Genomic DNA, 16,588 nt, shown 5'->3' with positions numbered 1-16,588 from the left:
CTTGGCATCTACCCTGAATCCCAAAAATTCTGTGGAGGGAACACCTATGCTGCACTTCTCCCTCTTTAGTTTTAGGCCAGCTGTGTGCAGTCTGGATAGTACCTCCCTCAGCCTACCTGCCAGCTCTTCTGCTGATGCTCCTGCAATCAGGACGTCATCGAAATAAGGGCAGACCCCTGGGATGCCCCTGAGTGTCTTCTCCATAATTTCCTGGAAAATGCCAGGAGCTACGCTGATCCCAAACTGCAGCCTGTTCACCCGGAACACCCCCCTGTGAGATACTATTGTCTGAGTGTCAGCTGTTGCCCTAGTAACCATGAGTTGCTGGTACGCCTGCGCAAGATCGAGCCTTGCAAAAATGGCACCGCCTTGGAGGGAAGCGAGAACGTGGCTGACCGTGGTCAGCGTGCGGGTTTAGGGCGCGGTTCACCGAGCACTTGTAGTCGGCGCAGATCCTTATCTCCCCATTGGATTTGAGCGGGGTAATGATTGGGGTTTCCCACTTCCCCCCATCTACGGGCTCTAAGATTCCCTGGGCCACCAGCTTATCCAGTTCGCACTCGATTTTGTGTTTGAGCGCGAAGGGGACTCGCTGCGGCTGGACCCTAACGGGGGGAACGTTCGGGTTTAGTTTGAACGAGATGGGGGGCCCTGTGTATCTGCCCAGCGTCCCATCGAAGACGTCTGCGAACTCATTGCAGACGGCCTCGACGGAGTCTCCCTGGATCCGGTGGATCCCGGAGACTGTGATTCCCAGGGCCTCAAACCAGTCTAGGCCAACTAGGCTGGCTCTCCGGCCCTCTACCACTACAACCTCCAGGTGCTCTTCACGACCCTTAAACCCCACCGAAACGGTAGCCTCCCCCCTTACCTTGACCGGCGAATTCTGAAAATCGATCAGGGTTAAATTTGTAGGCCGTAATTTAATCCGCTGCTTGCTCCGACTATTGATATAGTTAAGGGTCTCATCTGAAATGACGGAGACCGCTGATCCGGAGTCAAGCTCCATGCTGCAGGGAATGCCCTGCAAGCGGATTGTTAATCTAATTTTGGGGTTGAGCAGCCAGCGGCTACCCGTATGGTGGATTGCCAGCCGGCTCTCAACGTAGCCAATTCGTAATTTGGTTGGGGCCCCAGTACCTCCGAACGGCGATTTCTCCGGGCGCAGCTCGTGGATCTCTTCTCGGGGACAGCAGCTACGACAAACTGCGGCTATGTGGCCTGTGTTCTTGCAGGCCCGACACATGGCTGACCGGAACTTGCAGAGGCTGCGCATGTGGTTCCTGCCGCAGCCTGCGCACTTCTGTGAATTGGGGTTGTTGCTCGCCAGCTTGGGCTTGTCTGGGCGTCCGCCTCAGTGGTCGGGGGTTGACTTCCGTCGGAGGAGGTCAATGCTCTGCTCGCCCTCCTCCTCGTCTGTGGCGACCTGCTGGTGGATGCTGGCCGCCTGGCTGCCGGTTCTGGTCTCCTGGACTGCTTGGACGGCCCTGCAGGCCGCTTCGTGGGCCAGGATGGCATCTTCGGCTTCCTGGAGCGAAACCTCCTTTTTCGAACAGGCGCTCTTGCAGCCGCCTGTCTCGTAGGTCGCAAACCAGCCTGTCCCGTAGCTGCTCCTCCAAGTTCGAAAACTTGCAGGCGATGGCAGCTTCTCGTAGGGCGGCGAGGAATTCGGCTCCGGACTCGTCGGGATGCTGGTCCCTCTTTTCGAACTGCAACCTCGCGGCCAATTTGGACCGCCGGGGCCCAAAGTTGGCGATGAGCTTGGCAACGAGGTCCCGGTAAGAGACGGTATTGATGGCTTCTGGGGCGAACAGGTTCGCGGCCATCTCAAGGAGTGCGGGTCCCCCGAGGCAGAGCAGGGCTGCCGCCTTCGTGCCGTCCTCTGAGATTGAACTGGTTGAACTGCATGTACAGCTTCGTGCCGTCCTCCGAGATTGAACTGGTTGAACTGCATGTACAGCTCGGCGTGTGCCAGGTACCGGGCCCATGTCTCGGGGCGGCGGGTGTCGAATTCACGGGGTTGTCCGGCCCGTGCCATCGCGTGGTTGGTTGTGGGTCTTGAGTTGCAGTTGCGGTGACCGGCGTGGTCCGGGTGGCTGGCGGTCGTGTCGGGGGAAGGAGGAAGGAAAAAATGTCCTTTCCCTTCAGCTCGCGGTGCGTTCCCCCTAGTGACTTCAGCTCTTCTGTCGGCAGAATCCCACCTTCGTTGCCACTGTTGTGTAGTGGGTCCGACGCAAGGAAGAGACGCCAGCCGGAGTACGTGTTCAGCTCTTTATTGGGGGGGTAGCGTACTGAAGAACAAGGGCTACCTGGCCTCCTTATATACCTGGCCAGGTAGGCGGCTAGCCAATGGGGTTGGCCCTAGGTTTCCCGCTGAAACTGGGTTTCCCGCCAAAACCGTCCAGACCAACGCCCCCTGGTGGCTGCTGCTATGCAGAGGCTGTACCTGGATACATAACAGCAGCCATGTGAGAAATTTTGGAAGTGCCATGGATGCTACATGTAACTCTTCTGCTGCACAAGCTGCATTGGATGTCGGTTTGCAATTCAAGGTGTTGGTGATGACCTTTAAAATGCTGCATGGCATGGGGTCAAGTGTGGAATTGCATTCTCCCCATAATATTGACCCTTCCCTTAGGTCAGGCAGGGAATGTTTGTCAAAGAACCATCTTTAAAGAAGTTGGTTAAAGAGACCCTTCTCTGCTGTCACCCCTGCCTTTTTAGAATATTCCCTACACAGAGAGAGAGAAGTGAGGCAGGGCCCCACCCTCCTGGCCTTTTGGAAGAGTTTGAAGACCTAGCTCTGCCATCTTGCTTGGGGCTTGCAGAGGAGCACACACCCTTGTGGTTGCCTAATACCTTGAAGGCTCATCCCCTGCCTTTATAACTTTAATTATTCTATTTCGGTTCTAACCGCCTCCTACTGAAATACATTTATATGGTTTTTATATTTTGAATTGTACGCCATCCAGAGTCACTCTGTGAGTGGGATGGGTGGTCTGTAAAAAAATAAAAATAAAAACAGAACACCTGGTGGTGTTTCTATCTTACCACCTAAGTGACTGGAGGTATTTGCTGAATGTGGCCCACCTTGCCATGGAATCCAGATGAATGGGAAGTTTCTCATTCTTTTTAAAAGGTGCCCTTCAGTTGCATTATCATCTGTTTGCTGATGTTTTTTTTCACTTCCTGAAGGTGTGTAGCGGTCCCTAAGCCTCCAAATGAATGAGGCCAGCTGGCATGAGTCACCAGGGCCTCCAGAGATGAGATACTTTCCTGCTCCACGCATCCTGGCTGAATCTGCGTCATCAGTGCCACCTGATTGCACTGCAGAGCTGAGCAAGGACGGCAGCAGAATTCATTCAGTACTTGCTGCTTTCCTAGTCTCTGCTCTTTGCTGCATTCCGAATACTGTGTTTGGGACAAGTTAACGCCTAGAAAAGCTTCTGTGCCTCTCTCGTGTTCTAATCATCCTAGCTGTCTTTGCTCAAGTCAAAGCACCGGGCATGGAAGAGAACTGTGATTCAGGCAGTGAGGAAATTGCTTCGTGCTTTGCTCTTTTTGGCTCTGCAAAAATTGCTTGCCCATTGCAGCTGCCTTGAGACAGCTTCTTCGGCAGACCTCCTGCACTGAGAAATGTTCCAGAGGCTAGCCGTTCTCTGCTGTGCTATTAGCCAAAAGATGAAGGAACCGCGCCAATATCTAGTTGTATTCTCCTCTCATTTAATATGGGGCCTTCCTTTCGCTTCCGCTTTCCTCCAAGCCCCCAAACACCGGCTGCCTTGGTGTTCTCAGAATCAGAAAATGTTTTCAGCCAGAAAGACTCATTCTTTTATACTAATGTTGCAAGTTTTTGCATGCATCAGATCCATTTCAGCCAGATCTATTTATACACATTCACAGGCACCAATACTCCTGCATGCATTTTGTAAACATGGCGAAGGAATGCACTGGGCCTTTCTATTCAGATTTTTATATATATATATAAACCTGCTTCCATGAAACTAATAATACATTAGTATTATTAATTTTTTTCTAACAGTTAGAATTGTGAATTTTCTCGTGTTCCAAATGGAAAAAAAATTTCACACTGCTTTTCAGGGAAGAACAGTGTCAGAGAATACAAATATAGCTTTCTTTATTGTCAATACAGCTAGTTCTCGATTTACAACCACAGTTGAGCCCAAAATTGTTGTTGCTAAGTGAGACATTTGTTAAGGGAGCTTTGCCCCATTTTACAACCTTTCTTGCCACAGCTATTAAGTGAATCACTGCAGTTGTTAAGTTAGTAACACGATTGTTAATTGAATATGGCTTCCCCATTGCTGATCAGAAGGTAGCAAAAGGTAATCACATGACCCTGGGACCCTGCAACCATCATAAATGAGAGTCAGTTGCCAAGCAACTGGATTTTGATCATTTATTTTATTTTATTTTAATTCCATTTGTATCCCGCCCTTCTCCGAAGACTCAGGGAGGCTTACAAGCTTAGCAGTAGTCTTCATTCTATATGCCTGCTTATTAGGACTTTCACACACACCCCAAGCGGCATTATTACAAAGTCAGCTTAATTGCCCCCAACAACCTGGGTCCTCATTTTACCTTCCTCGGAAGGATGGAAGGCTGAGTCAACCTTGAGCCTGGTGGGATGCGAACCTGCACTAATTGCAGGCAGCTGGTGTTACTTAAGGAGGCATTAGCCCACTGCTCCACCAAGGCTCTTGGGGATGCTGCAACAGTCATAAGGATGAAAAATAGTCTTGAGTCACTTTTTTCAGTGCCGTTGTGACTTTGAATGATCACTAAACGAACTGTTGTAAGTTGAGGATGACCTGTCGTAATTTTATTAAAAAAAACTAATGCAAACTAAAAGACAAGAATAAAAAGACAAAATGGAAGATGCAGAAAAGAAACCTAATAATACAGTAAAGAAAAAGAAAAGAAACATCTTAAGAAATGACTCCCCCTTCATCATGTATAAACAATCTTAATAACTTAAGCTAATTTGATAACTTATGATAACTTAATAACTTATCATCTTCTCTTACAATACAATAAGTGATGTCTTCTTCCCATATCCCACCTTTTATCCACAAACAATTCCTTAAAACCTGTCAACCTTCTCAGATAGACTATACAGGAAATATGAGTTAATTCTATTTTATTGTAAAGTTACATTAACAGAATCTTGCAAGTCTGAAACTACAAATCCCCCACTGCCTCCTTTACAGAAGATGGGAAGGTCCTTCTCTTGTTCCACCCACTATCCAGCTGTGGGCTAGGCCTTTTTCACCCTGTTTGTGGTCTTATTTGACCATTCCCTAAGCATCTCTTTGCCCTGTCTCCCAAGCTGTTTCCCACATACCATAACGAAACCTTCTTGTTTCAGTCCTGATCAGCAAAAGTCCATTAATGATCACAGAGATAACATATCTATTTCAACCTTGATCAAATAAACCAACTTCATATTCTTTTCTTTTACTTTTAACAATCTTGATCTTTAGTACCTTTGAATAATAGAACTTGATTTTTCATTTTTTTCTTTGTCCCTTCCCACAAAATTCTTCAAAGTTTTAACAATCTACTTCTGTATATAGGATAATTTTATAGGAAAACTATCCAGGTCACTCTCTTAGTTTGCTATTTGTAGTAAATGGCCTTTCCACCCCAAACTGCAATCTCCAGTGATTCCCTCCCCCACCACTTTTTTTTTAAGAAATGAAAGATTCTTACCATTTGTGTTCAACTGGAAGTTGATTCATTACTAATTTTGTTTAGAGGAGGTTTCTATTCATTATTTTATTTATCCTAAAGTGTTGACAACATACGACAAAAGATTTGTTTTACTTCATTTATCAAAAAGCTGGCAAACTGGGAAATGTTCAAAGTCCTGAAAAACACTTAATTGTGAGCCATATCATGTTTTCTCTGGCCATTCTGATCATTAGCTATCCTTCTTTCAAAGGACTGATCTTCAGAATGCTTCTGCTAGGTTTGTGTTAGGAAGCTGAAGTAAATACGGAGCATCCAAACACAGTTGAGAAATCAAAGTTTTATTTGCAAAATATACTCTTGATATCATGTAACTTTGTTTTGTATGAAAGAAAGTAAAGTGGCTTTGATAATTACACTATAATAAATAAGACATAATCTCTCCCCAAATTTAGCAAACATAGGATGAGCTGGGTAATAAGCTGTGTAAAGCTTTGGACAGCTTTCCTCTACATTTCCTTGGGAAACCCTGTTAGTGATCGATTTTGATCTTTCTTCTTCACTTCTGCCCAGATGTCTGACAAATCTTGGATAAACTGCTGGATCTGAGAGCAAGGAAGAGGAAGGTCAGATTTGTACAATAAGGGGTGACTTCCTAAGAGCACAAGATTGAATTTACTGCTGCTTTAGAACTTCTGGTATGGCAGATATCACTTGGGGAGGAGAGGCAAGAAGCATCTTTCTCCAAATGCAAATAGTCATCATTTAATGGTCACCATTGTGATTGGCAATTTGGTTATTAAACCAAGTAGTCACTAAGTGAAACTGTGATTGTGATTACAGTCTTACTTCAGTTTTATTTTATTATTTATTAATTAATTAATTCGGTTTATATACCGCCCTACTCCCGAAGGACTCAGGGCGGTTTACAAGGCAAAATTTAAAAACAATACAATATAAAATAAAAATAAAATAAAATTAAGTCTAGCCCAAAAAATTAAAATCACAATTTAAAAACATTAAAACCCCTCAGTCCAGACCAGATAGCTCAAAGAGCCAGGTTTTTAGGTCCCGGCGAAATGAACGAAGGTCGGGGGCAGTCCGGAGTTCCGTTGGCAGTTGATTCCATAGGGCAGGCGCGCCCACAGAGAACGCCCTCCCCCTGGGGATCGCCCGTCGGCAATCCTTGACTGGCGGTACCCTGAGGAGGCCCTCCCTGTGGGAGCGCGCATTTTACAGATCTGTGAAGTTCATAAATGCAAGGATTGGTCATAAAGTTACTTTTTCATTACCAACCCTTTCCAGCTGACCACCGGACCTCTGTGGCCATTTCTCTTTGACTGCCGAGACTCTGCTTGAATCAATTAAGCTTTGGGGCTGCACTAGTCAGGCCCTGAAGCTTTTACAGAGATGATATCAGGAACTGATGCTTTGTTGGAGCGCCTTTCTGACACCTTATGTACAGTTCTACTTTCTGAGGGTTTTGGATAGATAGTTGAGATAACCAAACTGGAGCAAAACAAAATTCTGTACAGACCAGGATATGTGCTAAGTCTACTCCTAAGCCCAAAGGGATTCCAGGCCCAAAGAGAGCTTTTCTGGACCACAGGCAAAACATGCTTTTGCCCGCCCCCAAATTTGGATAGTTTGGTAGAAGAAGAAAGAGAGGTCATCATCCATGCATACCATATCCAGCTGCCTATGAGTGTCTTCCAGAGGCACCATTAAAGCCTCCTTCATCTGCTTGTTTACACTCTGGTAAAGATTCAGTGTCGCCATCTTGATAGTGCCCAACATCAAGGTTTTCTTTGCAGCAGTGTTCTGGATATGAGCCCAGCGGGACTCCTAAGGAGGAGACAGAGGCAGCAAAGAAAACATGGACTGAATTTTGATGAACTCAACTAATTTCTACTTATATTATAAAATGGTCACCAAATACCATCTGAGGGACATGGCACAGCAAGCAACCAGCCTAGAGAGATTCTCTAAGCCTACTTAGAGAATGGTAAACAGAACAGCCTAAGCCATTCATGGTTGGCCTGCTCTCTGAGCATGGAGCTCTGCCTTCTATCCCTCCTAATAAACCAGCGTTGACAGCAATAGATTGTTCTTGGCTTCCGAGCCTATGGTTTGCTCACAGGTTTTCCTGAGAAAGAAAGTAGTACAGGTATGACCACAACGGAGCCCAAAATTTATGTTGCTATGTGAGACATTTGTTAAGTGAGTTTTGCCCCATTTTATGACCTTTCTTGTCACAGTTGTTAAGAGTATCGCTGCAGCTGTTAAGCTAATAGCAAGTTTGTTAAGTGAATCTAGCTTCCCCCTTGACTTTGCTTGTCAGAAGGTCATAAAAGGTGATCACATGATCCCAGGACACTGCAAAGATCATAAATTAGAGTCAGTTGCCAAGTGTCTTGAATTTTGATCACATGACGATGGGCGATGCTGCAACAGTTCATAAGTGTGAAAAATGGTCATAAGTCATTATTCAGTGATAATGTAACTTTGAATGGTCACTAAATGAACTGTTGTAAGTGGAGGACCACCTGTATCCTCACCCCACCTGCTTACCCAGGCAATGACATCACTACGGGCATGGTCAAAGCGCAGCTGCAGGCGGGCCAGCTCATTGTTGTGTTGCAGAATCTCATCGTCTTTTTCCTCTTTGTAGCGGGCCAGGCGCACCTTGGCTTGTTCAATCAACTCCAGCCCCTCCTGGGCCGACTGCAGGAGATCCCGGTGCATCCCAACTAGGGTTTTATAGCGTCCAATGACTTCCCGGATTTCTTCAAACTGCAGACAATGCCTTAGGTTACAACTATCCTGAGATGGCAATCCTTTTTTAACTGACAATCAAGGAAGGATAACAACTAAATAATGATAACTTAGACGCCCTGATGTCAGGTAGGGAATCTTTACTAAGGCGTAAACTTGATCAGGTTCAGAGAAATGCACAGTCAGAGATGAGCTTGCTTATCACTCCTTCATACTGGATGCAGTAGAATTAAGCTGTACTTTGCACATATGCAATACACATAGTGGGGGAAAAATCTTCAGGATAAAAATTTACCAGCAGTGCTCATGTAACCTTATATATCCTGAGATGGAATACTTTTCCATGACCTATTCTGTAATTCAGACTTCACTGCTTAATAATATATATCATTGGCAAAACAATGTTCAATGAACTATGAGTTTCTGGTGATGTGCTGTGGGGACAGTCAATTGCTACTAAATGTTTTGTACTGAACTATACTTGGTTGACCCAAGCATTAAAGAAGAAAGGAAAATATGTCGCTGATCTAAGACAATTTTTCCCAATCTAATGATTTTTACCTTTGTTGGAGATTGAATTTTTGCCATATGGGGTTGTAATTATGGGGGTTAAGTACACTGGGAGAATATCAGGTCGGAGAAACTGCCCCTAAGACTTTCCTTAGCAATTCTTTTCTTATACATACCTCAGAGACTTGCACCACCTTCTCCAAGTACTTGTTGAAGATTGAGTATTGCTGTAGCTTGTTGTAGAGCTTTTGGTGCTGCTGTTTCAGAGCTGCAATCTCTAACTTGACCTTGGCAAGCTCCTTCACACGCTGCTTCTTCAGTTCTCGTTCCTTGTTGGCTTTTTTCAGAGCTCTGATCCGTTTCTGGTCATTCTCCTAAAAATCCCCATATTGAATAAATTTAATAAATTTAATAAATAAATTTAATAAATTTAATAAATGAAATGAAATGAAATGAATACAGCTCCCACACCCAGATGACCCAGACAAAGACAAATAACAAGGGCAAGAAGCAAAAAGGGGAGGGGCAGGGAAAAGGTAATTGGAAATGTTATGGTCTCCATGGAATATATGCGAATGACAGTGTTATTTAAGAAATTGCCTTAAATCAGGTCAGGATAATGGCCTAATAATGAATCTCAAGGGGAAAACAAAAAGCCCTAACATTTTTTTTTACTTTATCCTGTTATTGGTGAGCCGCTGTGACGCAGTGGTTAGAATGAAGTATTGCAGGCTAACTCTGCCCACAATCTGAAGTTCAATCCTGACCAGCTCAAGGTTGACTCAGCCTTCCATCCTTCCGAGGTCAATAAAATGAGGACCCAGATTGTTGAGGGAAATATGCTGACTCTGTAAACCGCTTAGAGAGGTCTGCAAAGCACTATAAACTGGCATATAAGTCCAAGTGCTATTGCTATTGCTGTTGGAGATGAAATTGAACCTGCAGTCTTTTGTATACAAAGCCATTTTTTTCTGACTGAGATATGGCACCACAGTGGTCCCCTAGATCCCATGGAAGCCTGGAGCCCATTAATAGCTAGTATATGTTTAGACTGCATTCTTCTTGTCTTTTTGTTCTTATCATTTCTAAATTGTTTTAAATTATTTGTAATGGATAAATTAAGTTGATTATTTAGTTTTAAATAAATAGTGAGATAGATAGCTATATAAATTATAAGTCTATAAGTCAGTCAAATCCTTGGCTGGCCCTAGTGTAGCTCAATATGAGACTTAAAAAAGGCCCCTTCTAATTATGGTGGCCCCTTCTTTGTTGATTTTTCTAAAATTACTAAAAACCCAGAGATTTCAGAGCATTCCACTGGCTTGGAGTTTCTCTTCATTTTTTATTTTTCTCATATAATATTATTGTGGTTCTGTTTATCTGCCATCATCATCATTGCAAAAGCTCCACTCTGCCTGGTCCATTGGCAACAGAGAGAAAACCTTTAGGAGCGACATCTCAGCAGAGATGTGTAACCTGGCCATTTTGAAAAAGTTTTAACAGCCCTGGGGCAAGGCTGGATGGTGAGCCTCACATAAGATTCTGTATTCTGGTTTGGATGTTTTTTCTTCCTGTGTTTGATGTGCACTGTCATTTTATTTGTGTACAGGTCGTCCTCTATTTACAACAGTTCGTTTAGTGACCATTCAAAGTTATAACGGCTCTGGAAAAAAGTGACTTCTGACCAGCAGTGGGATTCAAATATGTAAACAACTGGTTCTCTGTGTGGATGCCGCTTCCAGAAGTCTGTTCTGGCCCTGGGCAACAAAAGATTAGCTACCAGTTCTGCCGAAGTGATGCGAACCGGCTGAATCCCACCACTGCTTACGACCATTTTTCACACTTATGACCGTTGCAGCATCTCCATGGTCACGTGATCAGAATTCGAACACGTAACAACTGACTCACATTTATGATGGCGGCAGTGTCTCTGGGATCATGTGATCCCCTTCTGATCAGCAAAGTCAATGGAGAAAGCCAGATTTACTTAACGTCCATGTCACTAACTTAACAGCTGCAGTGATTCCTTTAAGAACTGTGACAAGAATGATGGTAAAATGGGGCAAAATTCCCTTAACAATGTCTCACTTAGCAACAGAAATTTGGGTGGGGGCGTCAATTGTGATTGTAAGTCAAGGGCTACCTGTATATAGTTTCTAGCTGCCCAGAATGGGATGATGGCATACAGGTGATAAATGAATGGATGAATAAACAAATTACTAGATTATTATGCTGTTGTTAAAAGAGGAAATAATTTTAATTGAACAGCTGTGGATTTTATTACATATGTCTTGTCTTTTTTGTTTCCTTTTTCAATTTGACCCTACTATGCAACCTTTATTACTATGCCTGGGGGGGGGACAATTAGTATATAATGTAAATGGCTTCAAAAGAACCACAAGTGAATACTGCAGTCATTAAACAAATCATACGTCATTAAATGAATTACATGGTTGTTAAGCAAATCTGGCTGTTTCCTCTGACTTTGCTTGCTGCAAACTGGCAGGGAAAGTCACAGATCTCAGTCATATGACCACAGGATGCTGCAACTCTCGTAAATGCAAACTGGTTGTCAAGTACTCAAATTGCAATCACATGACTGCAGGGGTGGTGTGCCACTTAAAACTTTAGGTCATAAGTCACCTCAGTGCCATCGTAACTCTGGATTATTGTTAAACAAAGGGACATAAGTCAGAGACTACCTGCAGGATGGAGCCATTACTGTTAAAAGAAGGTGTTGGAAAGCTATAAAGAATCTGTACCTGTATGAATTGCTCAAATTTCTTAATATATGCTTTCAGCTGGACTTCTTTTGTACCAAGCTCTTCCCACCTGTTGTTTAGGGATTCCATTCTTGTTTTAAATGCCTAAAAATACACAGAGAGAAGCTATTAATGTCATTTAATTATGGCAGACCTTTTCTTCTGTGGAGAAGATCCTAGATGGGATCTAACTTTATTATGGTGGCAATGGACAAATGAAAATGATATAACAGAGTAACAGAATAACAGAGTTGGAAGGAACCCTGGAGGTCTAATAGTCCAACCCCCTGCCCAAGGAAGGAGGAAAGGTGTCTGGCACGGAAGTATTCATTCTGCGTATTTCAAGGGGTAAAGAAATAAAATAGATTTGTTGTTCTCTAGTGCTCCTTCCTTCCTTCCTTCCTTCCTTCCTTCCTTCCTTCCTTTCTTTTTCTTTCTTTCTTTCTTTCTCTCTCCTTCCTTCCTTCCTTCCTTCCTTTCTTTCTTTCTTTCTTTCTTTCTTTCTTTCTTTCTTTCTTTCTTTCTTTCTTTCTTTCTTTCTTTCTTTCTCCTTCCTTCCTTCCTTCCTTCCTTCCTTCCTCTTCCTTCCTTCCTTCCTTCCTTCCTTCCTTCCTTCCTTCCTCTTTCTTTCTTTCTTTCTTTCTTTCTTTCTTTCTTTCTTTCTTTCTTTCTTTCTTTCTTTCTTTCTTCCTTCCTTCCTTCCTTCCTTCCTTCCTTCCTTCCTTCCTTCCTTCTTCTTTCTTTCTTTCTTTCTTTCTTTCTTTCTTTCTTTCTTTCTTTCTTTCTTTCTTGTTTTTATCTTTTTAATTTTAAAAAATTGAATACATTTATCTTAAGAGAGAGAGAGAGGGAACTCACCTCCTTTTGAGCTTCCATGGCCTGATGCACCAATTTAGCCTCTTTCTTTTTCTCCAGCAGTCGAATGGAAGGAGATGGAGACTGCTCCTCTGACACTGGGAATTTCCTAATCAAAGAGAACAAATAGTTCCAACAAACAGCAAAGGCCTATCATGTCATACGACCTATAACAGCTGTTCAAATACCTTCACATGGCAAGGGCAGAGTTCTAACAGAATAACCTAACTGTATTTGCCCCCAAATTAACTTTCATTCAGGAAAGAGTCTACAGCTCCAGGCTGTGATCTAAGTGGAGATAAGATGCCCAGTTAATCAACAGATTTTGGGAGAAAGATCTGAAGAATTAAAGATAATCTTGGACTAAAACATGGAATGTAAAAGAAATAAAGGATGTACTGTAGAAGGCAGAGAAACCTATGAGGAAAGGCAAGTTAATAGGTAGCTTAGTCCATAGGAACAAATACAGCTTTAAATTACACTTTGATAGTGATTAATATCCAGCATCTAAGATATAGTGTAACAGTTGCTGATTAGTCAACATGATCCAATTCATCTGTGGATAAAATAACAGCTGAATTTTAGTTTCAAAGAGAGAATATTTTTTAAAATCTTTAAAAATGAGATTTATTTTGCCCTTAACTAGTCAAACTCTCGAGATAGACTTGAAAGAGTGTGGAAAAGTCCATGAGAGCATGATCCTGGCTACACAACAAGACTTAGGAAGTCATAAAAAAAACTTCTTTTCCTAAAAAAGTAGAATCTACTCTAAAAGTTAAAACTATAGATCTACCCACTTTATCAGTAACAAGGTAAATTAAAGCTAGAATATTTAACACCATGTCTGAAAGGTGTTTACTGAAGGTTTAGCATGTGTTCTATCCAGGGAAATCTTGAGGTGGTTTTTTTTTTAGAATGTATGAATCTTTGTACATATGTATGTATTGTATTTATTTATTTACTTACTTTCACAGTTACTCATTAGAGCTTATATGTTGTTTCAATCAACAGAAAATTTGAGAAGATTCCAAAATCCTCTTCACTAAGAGGTTTAAAATAAAACAGAAGCAAAATGACAGAAGCAAATATTATCACAGCAAACAGAGAAATAATCAAACACAAAACATATTGTTTGGATACTGGTTAGAGAATGTACAGGTAGTTCACGACTTACAACAGTTCATTTAATGACCGTTCAAAGTTACAACAGCACTGGAAAAAGTGACTTATGACTGTTTTTTACATTTACGATGGTTGCAGTGTCCCCATGGTCATGTGAACAAAATTTAGATGCTTGGCAACTTGATTCATATTTATGATGGTTGCAGTGTCCCAAGTCACATGATCCCCTTTTGCGACTTTTTGACAAGCAAAATCAATGGGGAAGCTAGATTTACTTAACAACCATCTGACTAACTTAATTGCTGCAATGATACACTTAACAACTATGGTAAGGAAGGTCATAAAATGGGGCAAAGTTTATGTTATGTATTGGGCTTAATTGTAACACCACGTGATAAGCTGGAGCTAGCTAACAGCTCCCAGCAACTCAGACACCCCGTCTCCAGTGCTGCTATTGGCTGCCCCTAGGCGGCAATGGGTTGCTTTAAACCTATTGGCTGCTGCCTAGGGGCCAGGCTATAAATTGCTGCAGGCTGCAGCTCAGTTCCTCAGTTCAGATCCTGCAAGCAAATAAACATGACCATTGCTGAACTCACTCGCCTCGTCTTCATTCCTGTGCAACGAACTCATTACACAACCCTGGCGACGAAGGTGGGATCCTGCTTCTTTGAAAGAGCTGAAAGTCACTAGGGAAGAGGCAGCGCACACCTGGCGGAAAAGCATTTCCTCCCCCTACGGTCAGCTAGCCAGACATGCTAGCGACCACGCACTCAGTGGATCAGTCCCTGGGCATCGGAGAAGCAGGATCAGAAGGCGCAGGAACCAGCTGCGAAGACCAGAAGAATGCCCAAGGTCGGCAGGCTGTGAGAGTTCAACATCAAATGACCAGAAGGATGGCCATTGTACCTGTCCCAGGTCGAAAACTACTTTGGACCAGCTGAGTCCAAAGTGAAGGCCATTTAAATGGCACCTAGCCCTAAATCAAAAGGAGAGCTACAAGCATTCTTGGGCCTCCTCAACTTCTACCATGCATTTCTGCCTAACAAGGCCACATTGGCAGAGCCACTTCACAGGCTCTTAGATAAAAAAAGCTTCATGGAAATGGACCAGCATTCACGAGAAAAGTTTCCAAGACCTAAAGGCACTTTTGTCGGTTAAATCTACTGTCACTCATTTTAGGGAGTCTAAACCAGTCTGTTTAGCATGTGATGCATCCCTTTATGGGGTGGGGGCAGTCTTGAGTCATTTAGAGAAGAATGGAACACAAGTTCCTATTGCATTTTATTCAAGGACACTGCCCTCTGCTAAGCGTAACTACGCTCAAATTGACAAAGAGGCCTTAGCCATTGTAGCAGGAATTTAAAAATTCCATGACTATTTATATGGCAGGGACTTCACAGTCTTCACAGACCACAAACCACTACTGGGACTCTTTACAACAGACAAACAAACACCCCACATACTTTCCCCAAGAATGTTGAGATGGTCTATTTTTCTTTCAGCCTACACGTTTAAACTGGTTCACAAACCCGGCAAAGAAATGGGCCATGCTGATGGCCTGAGCAGACTCCCACTGCCACTAATTGAACCACATTGATATGTGCTTTAGATTGTAAGCCGCCCTGAGTCTTCGGAGAAGGGAGGGATATAAATGGGATTAAACCAGATCCGGTCCCAGCGGCCAGAATCCTGTCCATTCAGGATTTGCCAGAATTTCCCCTCCAATGGGTTGCTTTAAACCTATTGGCTGCCACCTAGGGGCCAGGCTATAAATTGCTGCAGGCTGCAGCTCAGTTCCTCAGTTCAGATCCTGCAAGGAAATAAACATGACCATTGCTGAACTCACTCGCCTTGTCTTCATTCCTGCGCAACGAACTCACTACACAACAGTTTACTTAACAACTGCCTCACTTAGGAACAGAAATTTTGGACTCAATTGTTGTGGTAAGTCGAGGACTACTTGTATTGTATAGTCAAAAGGATGCCCTATCTGTAACCTTCCTATGAGAGTTAGTTTTGCTTACAGATGATCCAGTTGATTATATTACATATTAAATCTTTAAAAATTGTTCCAAGAAGTCTTTTAAAAAATGTATCTCATGCTGTTTTTTAAAAACATATTAATAGTAACAAGGTGAAGGGAGTCAGATTACGGCTACAGCATTGAAGAATAAATGAATTATCCCTGCATCTCTCCATCTGGTTTCACACAAAAGCAACCTGATTTCCTGTTGTGTGATACTGGATTTTAACCTGGAGGAAACCTTGATCTGATCCAATAGATGTCTTCTATTAAATGTGTGTTTGGTTGGTTTTGCGAGGAAGGATTCAGAGGGGAAAAGATTCCAGAAATGAGAGAGAGAGTGTGTTCAGAAAGGGGAAAGCAGAGAAAAGTTTTGGTGAGACAGACAATTATTTCAGGGAATTGAACAGAAACAATGGAAGGAAGAACAGGTGACTTACATCAACAGTTTCAACAATTTCTGTCCATATTGCATGCGGAAATACTCGCTTAGATCCTCTTCGTCCATGGTAGTCATGATGGCTGCCCACTTGCCAGGCACGTCCTGACTTGTCCAATCAGTCACCCTTTTCACCTCTCTATCTGAGCTTGGGAGTCAAGCAAACAGATTTGAAAAGCTGCCAGAATCTGATGCAGTTGGAGCCCTGGAACTTTCAGAGGAAGATTCAGAAGATGCAAATGGTTGCTTAGCAACGGTAGGGATTGACTGCGTTGGGAAAGATGAAAGCCCTTTGGGAAGTCATGATTCACTCTGTAGGGGGTAGAATTTAGTAAGACCTCCCAAATTCAACAGCCTGGTTTTTCCCATTTGGTTTCAACTGGGACAACC

At 43.1% G+C, this 16,588-nt stretch overlaps 1 protein-coding gene across 1 annotated transcript; it reads right to left on the bottom strand.

The window, feature by feature from the left end:
• Positions 1-6,221: 6,221 nt before the first annotated feature.
• On the bottom strand, positions 6,222-16,276 carry CCDC42 (coiled-coil domain containing 42; the record flags this gene model as incomplete). The annotated part of the gene is made up of 7 exons (XM_081319018.1): positions 6,222-6,317; positions 7,399-7,557; positions 8,284-8,505; positions 9,174-9,371; positions 11,760-11,864; positions 12,618-12,723; positions 16,200-16,276. The coding sequence occupies 7 exons, from the start codon at positions 16,274-16,276 to the stop codon at positions 6,222-6,224; spliced, it is 963 nt and encodes a 320-aa protein (XP_081175144.1).
• Between the last annotated feature and the right edge of the window lie 312 nt (positions 16,277-16,588).

Source organism: Vipera berus, assembly GCF_964194415.1.
Source record: "Vipera berus genome assembly, chromosome: 2".
Taxonomy (NCBI): Eukaryota; Metazoa; Chordata; class Lepidosauria; order Squamata; family Viperidae; genus Vipera; species Vipera berus.
Note: the sequence above shows the minus strand (reverse complement) of the source record. Positions and strands in the feature narration are given on the sequence as shown.